At 42.6% G+C, this 17,525-nt stretch overlaps 1 protein-coding gene across 1 annotated transcript in view; it reads right to left on the bottom strand.

Moving 5' to 3' along the window:
- CCDC73 (coiled-coil domain containing 73) overlaps window positions 1-17,525 on the bottom strand; it is a 112,938-nt gene that overhangs the window by 5,396 nt on the left and 90,017 nt on the right. The window contains exons 12-14 of the mRNA XM_054969982.1: window positions 16,380-16,490; window positions 12,241-12,451; window positions 10,204-11,604 (exon numbers count right to left, since the gene is read on the bottom strand). Of these exons, the coding sequence (XP_054825957.1) occupies window positions 10,204-11,604; window positions 12,241-12,451; window positions 16,380-16,490 (1,723 nt within the window). The remainder of the gene's footprint in view (window positions 1-10,203; window positions 11,605-12,240; window positions 12,452-16,379; window positions 16,491-17,525) is intronic.

Genomic DNA, 17,525 nt, shown 5'->3' on the forward strand with positions numbered 1-17,525 from the left:
TTTCACTGCAATTCCCACTTTGTGGAACAAGCTCCCTGAGGAGATGAGGGAAGTCTTTAGAATTTCTTAGAAGGTGCTATAAGGCCATTTTATTTGCCAAGACTTAATCAGTTATAAATTGCAGGCATTTGGGGGGGGAGTTATTTATTGGTTTTAACTGGTGATGTTTTAAATTATGATTTGTAAGCTGTCTTAAATCATGAGGAAAGGGGCTTGCCATGTGGCATGGAAGGGCTGCTGTTGGAGCAAAAGAACCAAAGTCCATAGTTAGATCTGACAGCCAAGGAGGTAGGCCAGCAGTTCAATAAGACCAGGCAGGGTTCTCAGGTAGTCTTCTAAATAGCTTGACCTGCAACAAGGTCCTCAGGCAGAGTAGTCAGGCCAGAACTAGCAGGTGGGACTAGCAAATGGGTGATCTAATACTGAGTTGAAAGCTGCAACACATGCCCAGCTATCTGCAGGATGGAGCAGAAGAGCAGTGATAGCCAGGTGAGCACTTCCTTCTGTGTGAAAGCAGTTTCTGTGTCACAGAGAAGACAATGTCAGGGCTCCTTCACCAAAGTCCCTAGTCTGAGGCATCTGGCATCTTGCACTCCTTAGAAATGCAGACCTAATTATGCAGTATTTGGACCTGGTCATTCCAATCCAGAGAATTGTAATAACAAGCAGGGGACCTGAAAGGACTTTGGAATACCTCATTTCCCTTCCCACACTATTTCCTCTTCCCCTTTCCTAAAAGCCTGAGGAGGTTCTTTTGCATATGGATTGGTGCTTGATGTGCTAATCTTCTCTGCAGGGCTATTGTCGAGTATAGAGTGTTTTGTTAGCCTGGTGTTTTTCAGAACTGGAAACCATGCTCTGTTCATTCTTAAGGTTTCTTCTTTCCTGTTGAAGTTTTGCTTATGCTTGTGAATTTCAATGGCTTCCCTGTGCAGTCTGACAAAGTAGTTGGAAGCGTTGTCCAGTATTTTGGTGTCCTGGAATAAGATACTGTGCCCTGTTTGAGTTAGGCTATGTTCAGCCACTGCTGATTTTTCAGGTTGTCCAAGTCTGCAGTGTCTTTCATGTTCTTTTATTCTTGTCTGGATGCTACGCTTTGTGGTCCCGATGTAAACTTGTCCACAGCTGCAGGGTATACGGTATACTCCTGCATTAGCATTCCACACCCTGGGAAACTCTTACAGGATGACTCAGCTCAACCCCACCCCTCCTGAGTAGATACAAATGACCTGCCAACATCTTTTCCACACTGTGACACTGAGAGATCTCTGTCTTTTGGTGCTACACCTCTGAAGATGCCAGCCACAGCTGCTGGCGAAACGTCAGGAACTACAATGCCAAGACCACGGCAATACAGCCCGGAAAACCCACAACAACCATCGTTCTCCAGCCGTAAAAGCCTTCGACAATCCATCGAACACCTCTACGGGGAGGAAACATTCCAACAGACCCGGAGATTGGAAACAGTTTGGAACAAGAAAGCACATCTACTCTGTTCTTTAACCTTTCTCCTACGCTGCAGGGACACAAGAACCATTCCATCTTTTCTCACAACAAAAAGAATCTTCAAAACCACACAGGCAAACCGCATTTATGACCGTCTAGAACAGGCCCTCTTACGTGAGAGAATCCACACTACCCACAGAGAACTTGCTGCCACAGATGAGCTATTTTGCTTGCATATCAACACCAGCCATAAAATGAGAAGTCAGGATTGGGACAAGGTCGATAATCTCACCTACAGGAAGATGGAACAATTTTTTACCAACCACACATCCAGACAGAAGGAGAAGTTTAACAAACTACAGGAAAAAAGACAGACAAGCCCAATGCTCGACAATGCACGCATTGTCATCAATCTGACAGACCGTCAACTCTCACCAGAAGAAACCTCCATCCTGGCAAAGGGAGGAAACTTTGCAGTCACCCCCACCAGATTTCCTGTGGAAGACATCATTGCAAATGTAGAAGCTGCCATTCGTCATCTACCTGAAGAGGAAGCTGAAAAAATAAGAGGAGAGACAGCCAGGATTCTACGAAAGGCAAAGCTTCCCACCAGCAATATAACACGCAAGGAGAGAAATGCCATCAAGACCCTCAATGCAGATCCAGACATCATCATTCTACCAGCAGATAAAGGCAATGCTACAGTGATCATGAAAACAGAGGAATAAAAAAGAAGATTAAGGAACTCGTGGACCTCTCCACCTACAAAAAACTAAAACGAGATCCCACCTGCAAAATCACCAGGCTAACAAATGCGCTGATCAAGAATTCCTCACTACATCCTGACACGCACAGAAAACTATGCAAGACAGAAGCACAGCCACCCAGACTATATGGACTCCCTAAAATACATAAGGATTCAGTCCCACTCCGACCCATTGTGAGTGCCATTGGTTCACCGACATATGAATTAGCTAGACATCTGGCCAATCTCCTGCAGGACCACATCGGGAAAACCTCGTCTTACATCAAAGATTTAGCAGATTTCATCAACAAAATCAGTTCTCTGAAACTCAATCCACAAGACATACTTGTCAGTTTTGATGTTGTATCCCTGTTTACCAAGGTTCCAGTAAAATACACTATTGCACTTATTAATCAGATTTTCCCAGAGGATGTAACAGCCTTATTCCATCATTGTCTGACAACCAGTTACTTCCAATGGGATAACGAATTCTATGAACAGATGGATGGGGTGGCCATGGGGAGCCCTCTCAGCCCAGTTATAGCAAACTTCTACATGGAACATTTTGAAAAAACAGCTCTAGAATCAGCACCCCACAAACCTAGTGTATGGTTCCGGTTTGTGGATGATACATTTATCATTTGGAGCCATGGGGAGGAAGAATTGATGGGGTTTTTGAATCATCTCAACAACATCCACCTGAACATACAATTCACAATGGAGAAAGAAATCGAGGGAAAACTCCCATTTCTGGATACCTTGGTCATCCGCAAAGCAAACTTTCAGTTAGGTCACAAGGTCTACAGGAAACCAACTCACACTGATCAGTACTTACACAAAAACTCCAATCACCACCCCCGACAGAAAAGAGGCATAATGAAAACATTAGTGGATCGCGCAAGATGGATATGTGAGCCGCACTTTCTCAATGAGGAAATTAATCATCTAAACCACGCACTTCAGGCAAATGGCTACTCCAGAAATGAAATCCGAAGAGCAATCAAACCCAGGATGAATCAAACAACCAAGGAAAAACAGTCTCCTACAGGAAAAGTGTTTTTGCCATATATCAAAGGAATTACTGATCAGATGGGAAAGCTTATGAAAAAGCATAACCTTCAAGCAGTATTCAGACCCACCCGAAAAATACAACAGATGCTACGATCAGCAAAAGAAAGTAGAGTCCCCCTCACCTCTGCAGGAGTATACCGTATACCCTGCAGCTGTGGACAAGTTTACATCGGGACCACAAAGCGTAGTATCCAGACAAGAATAAAAGAACATGAACGACACTGCAGACTTGGACAACCTGAAAAATCAGCAGTGGCTGAACATAGCCTAACTCAAACAGGGCACAGTATCTCATTCCAGGACACCAAAATACTGGACAACACTTCCAACTACTTTGTCAGACTGCACAGGGAAGCCATTGAAATTCACAAGCATAAGCAAAACTTCAACAGGAAAGAAGAAACCTTAAGAATGAACAGAGCATGGTTTCCAGTTCTGAAAAACACCAGGCTAACAAAACACTCTATACTCGACAATAGCCCTGCAGAGAAGATTAGCACATCAAGCACCAATCCATATGCAAAAGAACCTCCTCAGGATACAGTAAAGCCTCCCGCCATTAGCATTCCACACCCTGGGAAACTCTTACAGGATGACTCAGCTCAACCCCACCCCTCCTGAGTAGATACAAATGACCTGCCAACATCTTTTCCACACTGTGAAACTGAGAGATCTCTGTTTTTTTGGTGCTACACCTCTGAAGATGCCAGCCACAGCTGCTGGCAAAACGTCAGGAACTACAATGCCAAGACCACGGCAATACAGCCCGGAAAATCCACAACAACCACCTATGAGAATATTGTGCTACCAATACAATACATAGTTCTACAGGTGCCTCCCCATTTAAAGTAGCACAAGGCTACGAAGGCACAGTCATGCAGTTTGCTCAAACCCCAAAATCTCAACAGCCAGGAGATTTGGGAGAGTGGTGGACTCAATTGACAATGCAATGGGAAGTCATAAAAAAGACTTTAGAACATGCCAATGAGGATTATTAAAAAATTGCTGACAGAAAACGTTCTCCCCAATGGAAACTACAAGCAGGAGATTTTGTGTATATCTCCACAAAAAACATAAGGGGGGAGCAACCTAGTAAAAAGCTTGGATGGAAATTTTTAGGACCATTTAAGGTGAAGAAATTAATCAATGAAGTAACTGTAGAGGTGGAACTACCAAAGAAGACAAATCCACCCAGTATTCCACTTCAGCCTCTTGAAAAAAGCACCACCTGACAAGTGGCACCCAGAACGGGGGGCTCCTCAGCCCAATCTAGTGGATGGACAAGTGTATCATGAAATAGAAGATGTCTTGGACTCTAAAATGAAATAGGGCAAGCTATATTATTTAGTTCGCTGGAAATATTTTGCTGAATCTCACAGGGAATGGGTAGAAAGCTCACATATGAATGCCCCAAGGTTCATTCCTAAATTCCATAGACTCTACCCTGACAAGCATGGCCCAATACGAGGGGGACGGCACTATTGACAGGGGCAGTATGTCATGTATGCAAGCATCCATGCCATTGTTGTGTTCTGCATCTTATACTGAGAGTGATATAAGCATCCATGCCCTTATTGTGTTTTGCTCTTACACTGCATTTTAAACTCATACTGATATAATGCCAAAGTTAAATACTGTATCTTATGCATTTTATATAAGTCACCTAGTCTAGACTGCTAATGCTAATTTCCAGGGGAGCCAGTGGCCACTTTATCTCTAAGAAATATGCGTTTTCACTTCTGAGTGTCCTTGGACCGGAGCTGCAGCTGTGTATCTTTTTCACATGTACTTTGTCTAGACTAAACTAATCTGTTCCCCTGTAACTTTTTGGGGTTTTGTGCCTGAATTCAAATGGGCCAGAGGGCAGGAGAACATCCCCAATAATCAGTAGTCCTATTGTTTGAACAATCACTTCTGCCATCTTCTACTTACGAGTGCACACCTGAACTGAATAGATCTCTGAATAATGTTTCTTCAACCAATGCACCTGCATCCTTGCTGTGAGGGGCTTGGGGATCTGACTGCCACCCTAGGACTGACACCAGGCCCCCTTACCTTCCCAGTGGGAGGGGTGGGGAACCTGGCACTTATCTTTTGAATCCCTTTGTGCATGTGCTTCATGAGCATCCACTCTAGGGTTGCCAATCCCCCACTGGGGGTAGGGGATCCCCCCTCCATTGCCCACCCCTGCATACCTGGCTGGCAGGGGGGAATGCCCCTCCCGAGGCATGGTCCCACAACAGTGCAGCACGTTCTCATGCTTTGCAGCAGCCCGATTCATCTCAAATTAGGCCGCTGCAGAGTGCAGGAGCACTCCCGCACTTCACAGCAGCCCGATTCAGGCTGAATTGGGCTGGATTTGGCTCAAATTGGGCTTGATTCGGGCCGAATCCACTCTCCCTCTTCATTAAAAGCTCTGGCAAATATATAGAAAATGTATATCAACTAGCTTATAAACAATGGAGCTAAAGTATGATTACACAGAATGTCTTTATTATTTTGCAATCAATCTTCATTATTTTATTTATTTAAAACATTTATATCCCTCTTTATCCCCAATATGGTTGCCTGTTCCCCAGGGGGTGAAAGCATGCAATGTGCAGTTTGTGGGGTGAGTAGCATGGAGGTGCACTCACCTTTCTGGCATGATGCGGGGTGTTCTGGTATGCACAGGAGAGCACTTCCCCATCCTGGCTTTCCCCCCACGCCGCCCAGATGAAAGGTGGCAAGGGCAGCAGCTGGGGATGGGCGATCCCCTGCTCCCACCGGGGTACTAGCAAGCCTAATCGTCACAGACTCATGGCAGCTCAATGCAACATTAAGGACACAAACATAACAGCCCATTTGACAAGATTAACGCTCACAATTTTTTTTAAAGCAGCCAAATCTGTCAAAACAGTTCTCCCCCCCCCCCCCCCCGTTTATCAGTTTGAATATTATCCTATACATAAACCATGCCATATTGGGGATGACTCAATTTTTATCCTGGCACAGGCACACTACAGGCCATGTGGTGCACCTGCACCAGGATAAAAGGGGAGTTGTTGGCAGCAAGTTGTTGTCAGCCGGCCTCTGAGGGGCCACAGAGGCAGCAGGAAGGCGTAGTGAGGGGGAGCTCCCCCGCATTGCCTTCCTGACACCTCCGCAGCTGTGGGGCTGCACTGTGCCTCCCTGCCGGTTCCACAGCCCTTGAGAGGCCTGCCTGTGGAGCTGGAGGCACAGTGTGGCCCCGTGGCTGCCTGTGGAGAGGGAGGTGCAGTGTGGTCCTGCAGCTGCCGCAGAGGCAGCTGGGGTGGCGGAGCTCTCCACGGCTGCTTGGGAGCTCCATGCCGGGCCTCCATGCTGTGGCCTCTGAGGGGCCATGGAGCCGGCAGAGAGGCGCAGTGCAGGAGCCCCGCCCTCTTTGCAGCCTTCCCGTTGCTGACATGGCAGCTGTGGGGGCCTTGTATTTATTTTTGCAACAGGCTCTGTTGCTAGTCTTAAATATGAGGCAAGATGCAACAATTCAGCCACTTTTTCATTTTGTATTACACGGCTGCATAACAAAATCTGTATACACACATTAAACTACATGTTCTTTGTTACTATGTTGTCATCATACATGTCTAGGCATAAACATCAACAGGAGCTGCAACCATAGAAGGGATGTCTGTGTCCAAAGGCATGTGTAGGGAAGTAGCCTGGGATGTGCTCCAAATATATAATCTGTACTCTATTTTGTTTAGGCAGGTTAACAGCATATTGTAAGAAGTAGATCTACAGAGTGACTCTACAGATTTCATGTGTTTGCGCAACAGTTAAAAGGATTTGACAACTATTCAAGAGCCAGAGAGGAAATTATGTTAGCAGCTGACACACTACTCTGCATCATCACATTACTTGTTCTTAGGAGTTCCTCATCTCCTAGCCAAACAAAACAAAAAGCTACAGCTGCTGGCTGAGAGAGAAATTTTGTTTGCTATTAACAAATGCAGCAGGAACACAGGCTACTCTGTTACATCGACTAATCTGTAATAAAATGCCTCAGAACTCCTATTCATGGGGAGTATATGTGAACAAACCAGTCCATCACCTGGTCCAGCTAATTAGGCAGCAAGTTTGGTGAGCCAGTTTGGTGTAGAGGTTATGAGCACAGGACTCTAATCTGGAGAACCGTGTTTGATTCCCCACTCCTCCACTTGAAGCCAGCTGGGTGACCTTGAGCTAGTCACAGTTCTCTGGAGCTCTCTCAGCCCCACCCACCTCACAGGCTGTTTTATTGTGGGGATAATAATGACATACTTTGTAAACCACTCTGAGTGGGCATTAAGTTGTCCTGAAGGGCAGTATATAAATAGAATGTTGTTGTTGTTGTTATTAAGTGCTTGTATGGATAAAGCTGTTAGATATGAAAGTAAAGGAAACAAAATATAGACAAGGAATAACAAGAAATAGAATATAGACATATGGGGTTATAGTGCATGCAAGCAATGCCAACCTGTTGAGACGTTTAGAAACAGAAGTGGGCATCAAAGGATGTGCCTTGGACTAGTTCAAATCGTTTCTCATGGTACAGACTCAAAGATTTGCCATTGGAGATCATCTCCAGAATGGGAACTATCTTGTGGGGTTCTGCAGGGTGCAATCTTATCTCCCATGTTATTCAACCTCTATGTAAAACCTTTAGGAGAACTCATTTGCAGCTATGGAGTTGGATGTCATCAATATGCAGATAACACCTAACTCTATATCTCGCTACCCTGGTCCCCACAGGATGCAGTGGGAATCTTAGATCACTGCCTGACAGCTGTGATGAAATAGCTGAAAAATAACAAATTGAAATTGAACCGAGACAAGACAGAAGTGATGCTTCTTGGGAAGGCAGAGATCCTGAAAGACATTGTACTCCCCACTTTTGATGGAGTTTGGCTGACCCTTGCAGACTCGGTTAAGAGCCTAGGGGTTATACCAAATTGAGCACTACTACCATAAAAACAAGTTAAGGCAGCTGCAAAAAAAATGCTTTCTACAATCTCACTCTAGCATGGAAGATGGCTTCTTACCTCGACACAGCCAACCTGGCCACCTGGGTCATGCTATAGTAACATCAAGACTTGACTATTGTAATGCACTGTACATTGGTCTCTCGTTTAATTTAACTAGGAGGCTCCAATTGGTGCAAAATGCTGTAGCTTGGCTGTTAGTAGGAGTGAGCAGGAGCTTGAACATCACTTCCATCCTACAGTCACTCCATTGGCTACCTATCAGTTACCATCCTCAGTTCAAGATATTGGTTATTACATACAAAGCTCTTCACAGCCTTGGCCCAGCCTTGACCTACAGGAACACCTCCCTTTTTATGTCCCTCCACAGCAGCTTTGCTCATTCAAACAGGGTCTCTTGCAGGTGCCAGCCTGCACATAGCCAAAATCAACAGCAGCCCACACATTGGCTTTTTCTGTAGTTGCCCCTACTGTGTGGAACAGCCTGCCTGAGGACGTCAGGAGAGCCCCCACACTCCACAAACAATGCAAAACCAAATTACATATTATCTGTTGCTTAAAATATGTGCTCCTATATACTACCTGTGCTTCATGTTGTCTAATGTCAGTCCTTTAATTGATTATGTTCTGTTTCAGCAATTCTTCAACTCCATATTGGATCTTTGCTAATGCTATGTCTTTGTAAACTTGTATTTATCTACCCTATGATGATGTTTATGGAAATGTCTTTGACACTGTATGGAAATGCCTGCCCTTGTCCTTGCTACTGATTGTAGTAATCTCACACTATGTAATCCACCTTGAGTCTCAGTGAGAAAAGTGAAATGAAATAAATAAATGAAATAAATAAATAAAATAAGCAAGGAGTGGAAAGGATAAGAGGGAAGCATTCAGAGGTCAGAGAACAAAACAGCATGGCTTGAGCAACAGGGCAAGCAATTTGTTGCTTAGGTGAAGAACTGTAGACTGACCTAGAAATAATTATACTCTGCAAGGGTTAGCAAGAACCAATCAGTTGTCTGGTGGACAGGCCTGTGCAAAGCTGCATGTATCAGAATCTTTGCTGGGTCCGTCCTCCCGCTGATATAGAACAATGGATGCACAGCAGTCTGTGCAGATCTTAGCAGTATCCCCGGTTCTGATACTGCTAAGAATACAGTGAATTTTTGGTACAAACTGTACCTGTCACTATCACAGAGCCAGCTACATTTGTATAGTCTTGTGCACTTAATAGCTTGTAGTAACCTATAGGAGTCTAACATATCATAGAAGAACTGACTGTCCCATTTGCCATGAGCTGTAGTTTACAGTGCAATTCTATGCAGAGCTAATCAAGTCTAAGCAATCACTGAAATGAAATAAGTGGGTTTAGACTAGACTAATTTTAAGATTGAACTGTTAGTGGACAACAGCACCACATCTAGAAACATATACAATAAGGTTTTTCTTTTATTTACTTCATTTATATCCTTTCTCCCCAATTTACATCATTCACCTCTCATCCATTTTATACTCACAACTCTATGAGGTAGGTTAGGCTGAGGTGTGATTGGTCAGCAGACTTTTGTGGCAGAGTGGGGATTTGAACCTGGGTCTCCTACATACTAGTCTAACACTCTAGCTGCTACACTACGCTGGCTCTTGAGAGTTGTGTTAAGTTGTTCATTAAGAGTAGTGGTATCTGTGACTGGCAGTTCTCATGATTCATGTGTGTGAAGTAAAATAAGTACGCTTGCATTTGTTACATGTTATAGTGTGCATAAATTTCCATACCATTTCCAGCATAGAAACACTGTACATGTAGAAAATCATCTGGTGTGGAGAATTTTGTCTGAACATATGGTTCCTAGTAAATGCTGCCAAATTGTTAAACTTCATTCACCCGAAAACTGAACCATTTGCACAATAGTACATAGAAAATCCTTTGAAATAGCTGTTAACATGCAAATAATTTCTCACCTGCTGTTTCTTTTTCAGGACCATTCATGTTCATATTCTTACCAATTTTTTGTGAATGATTATTTTTTATTTCTTGAGTACATAGTTGCTCTTTCAAAAGGAAAGGCGCTTTGGAAGTTGAAACAGACGCACACTGACTTTCACCTTGACATCCTTTTGGTAAATCTAAGCATGTTGGAATTTTTACAGTTTTATCCTCACTTGGCAGATCAAAGGATGACTTTCCATTTCCATTTAACAAATACCCAGATGTCTTTATAGATAAAGAACATAATTCCTCTATGTTTTTTTCCTCAGTCATTTCTCCTGTAACTGTACTGCATAATGATTCTTCATTGTCTTTTAACAGAGTAGTTTCTTTATCACAAACTACAAGAAATTGTTCACAAGTAGTTTTGGAAGCATGGTATTCTTTTTGTTTATTTGTGGTAATTTGGTCCATTTTCAGTTCTACAGCCTGACATTCAAATACATTTTCAGTGCTGAGAGGCAAAACTTCATTTGTATGCTTAGGTCTGTTTGTACTCATTGCTGGCAGTCTTGAATTATCATCTTCTAATTCTTTGCTTGGCATTTCATTTATATTGATATCTTTCGATAGTTTTTCAGTATTTACATTTAAATTCCCTTCCAGATGTATATTATTGGTATTCTCATCATTGGTAACATGAATATTCAAATCAACACTGTTACAGAAAGAAGCATGCAAATGTGGATTTTTTTCTGTTGTGTTGCAAGTTGTGCTTAGTTCACAGCTGTTACTATTTTTGCATGGATCATCAATATGTATTTTTTCAGGGTAAGTATTAATCTGATTACATAAATAGATATTAGAGGTTAGGCAATCAGTGCTGTGAATTGGTGACATTTTTTCTGCTTTATTAATATCACTAGTACTAATGTCACTAGATTGTTTTAAGCCATCATTGTAGAAGTTAAGGCTATTATGCTCTACTGTTTGTGACAGGATGACAGAATTAGTTTTGGTCTTAGAGTGGTTATTTGTAGTTTTCTCACTAGCAGAGTTGTCCTGTACTTTGGACTCTTTAGTAAGTGGCTGGCTCATGAAGGAACCTTCATAAAGAGCATTGTTAATATTTTCATTTGTCTTGGAAATGAGTGTTTCTGGGAACGTCTTGCGCTCTTTGACTGGTATCATGGGGTGACAACTCTCTGGGGGCTGAATTTCTACTCTTGCATATATTTCATCAAATAAAAAATTGTCTTCCGTTTTGTTAGCAGCTGCTTTTTCACGCTCAGCAACAAATGACCCAGAGGTCAGCCGTGGAGTAATGAAATTGAGTGTGGAGAGGGTCTCGCTTTCAGAAGCCTTCCTTTGGTTTTGTTTGCAAAGACAAGCCATATCATCTTCATTCACACAATTTTCAAAGCGATCTAAATCTGTCAGTGTAAGAAGTTACGATTAGTGATGGAAATGTCAAATACTTTTAAAATATAATTCACATAAATGATGCATTGGTATTTTAATCAGAGTCTTTAACATTTGTAAAACAGCATTTTGAATAAATATATCCTTAGGAATGACATAATCATAGTTTTGACTATGTACAAACTACTTCGTAATATTCATATGGAATATACATAGCTAATGCTTCCACCTTTTGGCCATGTTGGATTTCCTGTAAGGTGAATGTTCCTGTCCTCTGTCTGGAAATACCTGGTAGAAGCTCAGCATGACAAAAAGATGAGCCAAAAAAAATTACTGCAGGTCTTTGTCTCTCTCTGCCTTTTGTTGTCTTACCAGAAGGCCGATCTATACCAAGGAAGGAATGCAACTATAAGACAATCAAAGCTGTGACCACGTCTGGCTCTTGATCAGCACTAGCAGCTTGAAACCCAGCAAGGAGGAGAAAATGTGATATGCAGATTGCTTCTTCTCCCTCCAGAGTGTGAGGCTACCATTACTCCAGGTAAACAAAGGGTAACTAGAACCAGGCCCACTTCTTGTACCACAAAATTTAGTCGTAACCCCAACTCTTCTCTCATTCCATGCACTGGAAATACCAATATGTATACCTTCAGTGTTAATTAAATTAATTTCCCCTGCATTTATATCTGCGTAATTTTGTTCTGTGTGCATTTCATCATAATCCAAACAGCGAATCGCAGTATTTTTTACTCTCATTTTTTCTAATTCAAGATTATTAGAAACTTCTGATGTTGTTTGGGCATATTTATTTTCTTTTTGGCTGGTGTGTATTTCATTTTCAGTAGACATTTCTGCAGCCTGGAGGAAAATAAAGAAGAAATATGTATTTCTGTTAGTGCTTAACCAAAGTGGGTGAGGGGTACATTTTGTTAAGAAAGAGCAGCCTTCCCCTTGGTAATTTTTGGTATAGTCTGCAACTGATGGCAAAATGAATGAGAACTGGGGGATAGGAGAGGATATGTCCTATTGCTGAAGAAATTGAGCTCATGCTCCTTTACTTATGAGCATTCAAATCTGGCTTCCATCAAATGTAATGCAGTGCAATCCACATTCACAGTCTTTGAAAGGCCACTTTCCAGGCTGAAATTCAAGCACTTAATAGTTTGGCACAGCCATAATTTCATTACATGCATTAATGTAAAGTGACATTGGACTGTAAATTCTAAATCTGACACAGAACAGGAATTATAATAAGAAAAGGGGGGGGGGAAGTAAAATTTGGCCGGATTTGCAGTTGTTAGTAATGGTATCTAGAAAAGATCATTTCTGTTTCATAAAAAGATTAGCTTTCTATTTCCTTTAGTATTTCTAAACTCAAAGGCTTGATCTCTTAGAATTTTTTAAAAATGCCGCCCTCATTAATACTACCCTTGTTCAGCTATAGTCACAGGCAAACTAATCCTGCATAGCAATTGGTATCCCTCCCCCAGTCATCATCAAAAGGTAGATTCAGCCTGTTCAATGGGGCTCAAATGACCCTCCCAATATAGATAGGGATGTACATCCAAATCAATAGCACATATGCAAGACTTTTTATGTGTGCTGATCTCTTGCTAGATTGGAACAATTTCTTAGAATTGTTTTTATAATGGGCTTGGGATATTCCAGTTCAGGGCATGTATCACTCGACCAGCATGCCATTCCTGGCACACCTTGTGTACTAGATACAGGTATTGTACCCTTCCCCATGAAAGAGTTCTTTGGTCTTGAAGTCAGTTTCAAATATTGTCAAATATTCCTTGAGGTTAAGAATGCCATGTGTACATTAGCATTCTAGGTTAGAAATGCAAGTGTATGAAAGAAGGCAGTTGTTAGCCATTGCCTATCTTTAGTGTGCACAATGGGAAATTTAAATTCATTCCCTCCTCAGAGAAGAAAAGCTGTTGCATTGTTGTCTGGGACTAGAGGGATAATGTACAAGGTTTCCATGACTTAGAGGAGAAGGCTTCACATAACAGATTGAAATGTCCCATAACATCCTAGCTAGAACTTACCCAAATTAGGACATCAGTTGTGAAAGCTGTCCAGGGTCAGCAGCCCAGCCCCCGGACTTGCTGACAGACAGCAGCAGGGGGCAGCCGGGAGACAACAGTTCAACTGCTCTGACTGGCAAACAGAGCCAGAACCTGCCTACTCCAGGGGGGAGGGGCAAAAGGCCTAAGCCTCAGAAGGCTGGAGGGAGCAGGGAGAAGCCAGCTAGTCCCACCCTCCAGGGGGAAGAGAGGGGGCTAAGCAGGCTAGAGGAAAAGGGCCAAGGCAGGGGGAATAGGGACCCAGCAACAGCCCAAACAAAGCCCTTACCTGCCAAAGAGGAGAAGCAGCCACTATAGCCCAGGGCCACACCCTGGCTAGAGGACAGCAGCCTGGCTCAGGAGTGGCTAGGAGCCAAGCCCCTCCAGGTGGAGCTGCCACAGGCATTCTTGGGGAGGGGATGGGTAGCTCTGCCCAGCATCACAGAGCAGGCAGCCCAGAAGCTGGCCAGGGCAGCTCCTCGCAAGCAAGGCCAGGCATGCTCAGCAGCACAGAAGCCGGCTGGGGCAGCTCCTCGTGAGCTAGGCCAAGGAGACCTCAGCTGGGGAGGGCTCGCATTCAGCCCCACCCTGCCAGCAAGGCAAGGAAGCCAGGAAGGGATTAGTGCTAGGAGGGAAACACCTGAGGGAAGGCACAGCTGGGCCAAGTCAGGAGAGGGAACAAGCCTAGAAGGAGGGCGGGGAAAGGAAACCCTATATAAGGTGGCTAGGACGAGCTCTGAGGTGGTGGGTGTGAGTAAAGAGTGATGATGAAGTGCAGTGCAGTGCGAGAGTGGAGGCTTGGAGGAGAGTTCTGGAAGGAGGAGATGATGGAGGATGGAGAGGGTAAGCAGGCCAGGTTGAGCAGGCCAGCGAGTGGACTGAGACAGAGTCTGGGTGATGTATACTGCGCCTCCTTCCACAGAGCAGGGTCCTGCAGTATCCCTGGCGCCCCTCTGACGTCAGGGCCGGCCCAGCTGGGGCCCTGCCCAGCAGCGGCAGCTACAAGCCCTGACAAAAGCTTCCTTTAAAACTTGATTAGTGTTGGTTGTTGTGGGTTTTCCGGGCTGTATTGCCGTGGTCTTGGCATTGTAGTTCCTGACGTTTCGCCAGCAGCTGTGGCTGGCATCTTCAGAGGTGTAGCACCAAAAGACAGAGATCTCTCAGTGTCACAGTGTGGAAAAGATGTAGGTCATTTGTATTTACTCAGGAGGGGTGGGGTTGAGCTGAGTCATCCTGTAAGAGTTTCCCAGGGTGTGGAATGCTAATGGCGGGAGGCTTCACTGTATCCTGAGGAGGTTCTTTTGCATATGGATTGGTACTTGATGTGCTAATCTTCTCTGCAGGGCTATTGTCGGGGATAGAATGTTCTGTTAGCCTGGTGTTTTTCAGAACTGGAAACCATGCTCTGTTCATTCTTAAGGTTTCTTCTTTCCTGTTGAAGTTTTGCTTATGCTTGTGAATTTCAATGGCTTCCCTGTGCAGTCTGACAAAGTAGTTGGAAGTGTTGTCCAGTATTTTGGTGTCCTGGAATAAGATACTGTGCCCTGTTTGAGTTAGGCTATGTTCAGCCACTGCTGATTTTTCAGGTTGTCCAAGTCTGCAGTGTCTTTCATGTTCTTTTATTCTTGTCTGGATGCTACGCTTTGTGGTCCCGATGTAAACTTGTCCACAGCTGCAGGGTATACGGTATACTCCTGCAGAGGTGAGGGGGTCTCTACTGTCTTTTGCTGATCATAGCATCTGTTGTATTTTTCGGGTGGGTCTGAATACTGCTTGAAGGTTATGCTTTTTCATAAGCTTTCCCATCTGATCAGTAATTCCTTCGATATATGGCAAAAACACTTTTCCTGTAGAAGACTGTTTTTCCTTGGTTGTTTGATTCATCCTGGGTACAAAGCGTTGTATCTACCCCTCCTGAGTAGATACAAATGACCTACATCTTTTCCACACTGAGAGATCTCTGTCTTTTGGTGCTACACCTCTGAAGATGCCAGCCACAGCTGCTGGCGAAACGTCAGGAACTACAATGCCAAGACCACGGCAATACAGCCCGGAAAACCCACAACAATCATCGTTCTCCAGCCGTGAAAGCCTTCGACAATACATTGATTAGTGTTGCTATTACTGGGGTAAGTTATAAGGAATTGGTAGTCCTTTCTGCAGAAGTAATTATGTACAGATATAAAGGTAGCCAGCAAGTGTGTAAGGCTAGTCATCCACTGTGTTCAAGTACTTTGCGTGTATGTTTTAGATAGACCTCCAGGCTGAGCCCCCCACCCCCTTACTAGCCTTTCAATGATGGAGGAGTCCTGCAAGACCCCATTGCTACTTTGATTGCCAATATCTTTGTGAGCTTTTCTCAATGCATGTATTATTATGAGTAACTGAATACACAATGGCATGATAATTCAATTTATTCAGAGTAAGCTCCTGATGTATTTTTGGAACTTATATCTAATACTGAATATTAAAAGCTACCTTTGAATGCTAGGTGGCTATTTCATAAGCACAGAAAAAGTTACATATAATGTCTCTGATGCACAATTTAGATAGTTTTTTAAATTTATACAGCTCTTCTATTTCTTGAAAAATCTGAAGCTTTCTGGAAAGCAAATAATACTTGCCTGATAATATGTAATATTTTGGAATTATTAGGAATATTTTGCTTAATACTTACAAACATGAATATTCTAGTACTTGAATAATAAACCTACTGCATTTTTCCAAGTTGCTTGAGCTTTCTCATATTCATGCTGAAGATTAAGGAACTTTTCTTCATTTTCTTTTGCCTTCTGCCTTTGCAGCTCATTATCTCTTTCAAGAGTCTGCAATAAAATTAATTATCCAAAAAATAATCAATACCACATTAATGAATTTTGATGTGTTTTATGTTGCTTGGACCTTTTCTTCTAACATGCTGAAAGTGCCATACAGATCAGTGATAATGTGCTATCTCAACAATAATTTTCATAAATTAACAGAAAGGTGCTTATAGTTTAGCTAACAGGAAACAGGGGGAGGTTATGAAAAAGAAATGGCTATAAAAGGGTATAAAAATACTTGCCATTATTCAGTTTCACTGCATAAGTTTTAATGTGCTGAAAAAGTAATATAAAGTGCAGAGCTAAGAAATATGAAATGTAGCACATTCTAAACTCTTTGTTTGTACTATAGTTCAACAAGAAAATATATGTATTTTACCAATCAAACTGGAATGTGTTTTATTGCCATTCTAAATAATTTAGATTTAATTTTAAACCTGCAAAAGTAAGAAGGGCTTCCAGTTTCTAGCTTTAATTGTAATTTGATTTCTTTTCTTAAATTGTTCCAGTGAAATTAAATAAAACTGCATTCACATGCCATTGCTACTAGAAAGAGTGTGTGTGCTAAGCAGTGCTCTGAGAAGAATTTTTAAACTGTCACACTTGTCCTACCATCTCTGGGTTAACTCATTGTCAGCTTTACTGTCATATTGATAAATTAAAGTAAGCTTGAGTAAATCAGCAGTAAAAGTTCTCATATATCTCTCAGGTACTACAGGATTTCTTTTTCTGTATCACATTTTTTAAAAAATGAGTTGCAAGGGATAAAACCCAGTGTACCCATTACTTAATACAAGATGGTGTGATCGTAGTTGTCAATATAAATACAATGTTAAAACATTTATCCAAATTGTGTTTGTGTATTTTTTGTGATTCTACAAGACCGCTTAAGAAAGAAAAGAGACTATAAAAACTCTTTTCAAATATTCTCTTTTCTATTTTGTCTTCTGCTTATGGATCATGATATCACTTTTGGATTTATACTGCATTTAGCATGTCTGTGACACCTCTGAGATGATATATGCACGTTATGTTGAC

The sequence above is a fragment of the Eublepharis macularius genome, chromosome 2 (genome assembly GCF_028583425.1).
Source record: "Eublepharis macularius isolate TG4126 chromosome 2, MPM_Emac_v1.0, whole genome shotgun sequence".
Classification (NCBI taxonomy): domain Eukaryota; kingdom Metazoa; phylum Chordata; class Lepidosauria; order Squamata; family Eublepharidae; genus Eublepharis; species Eublepharis macularius.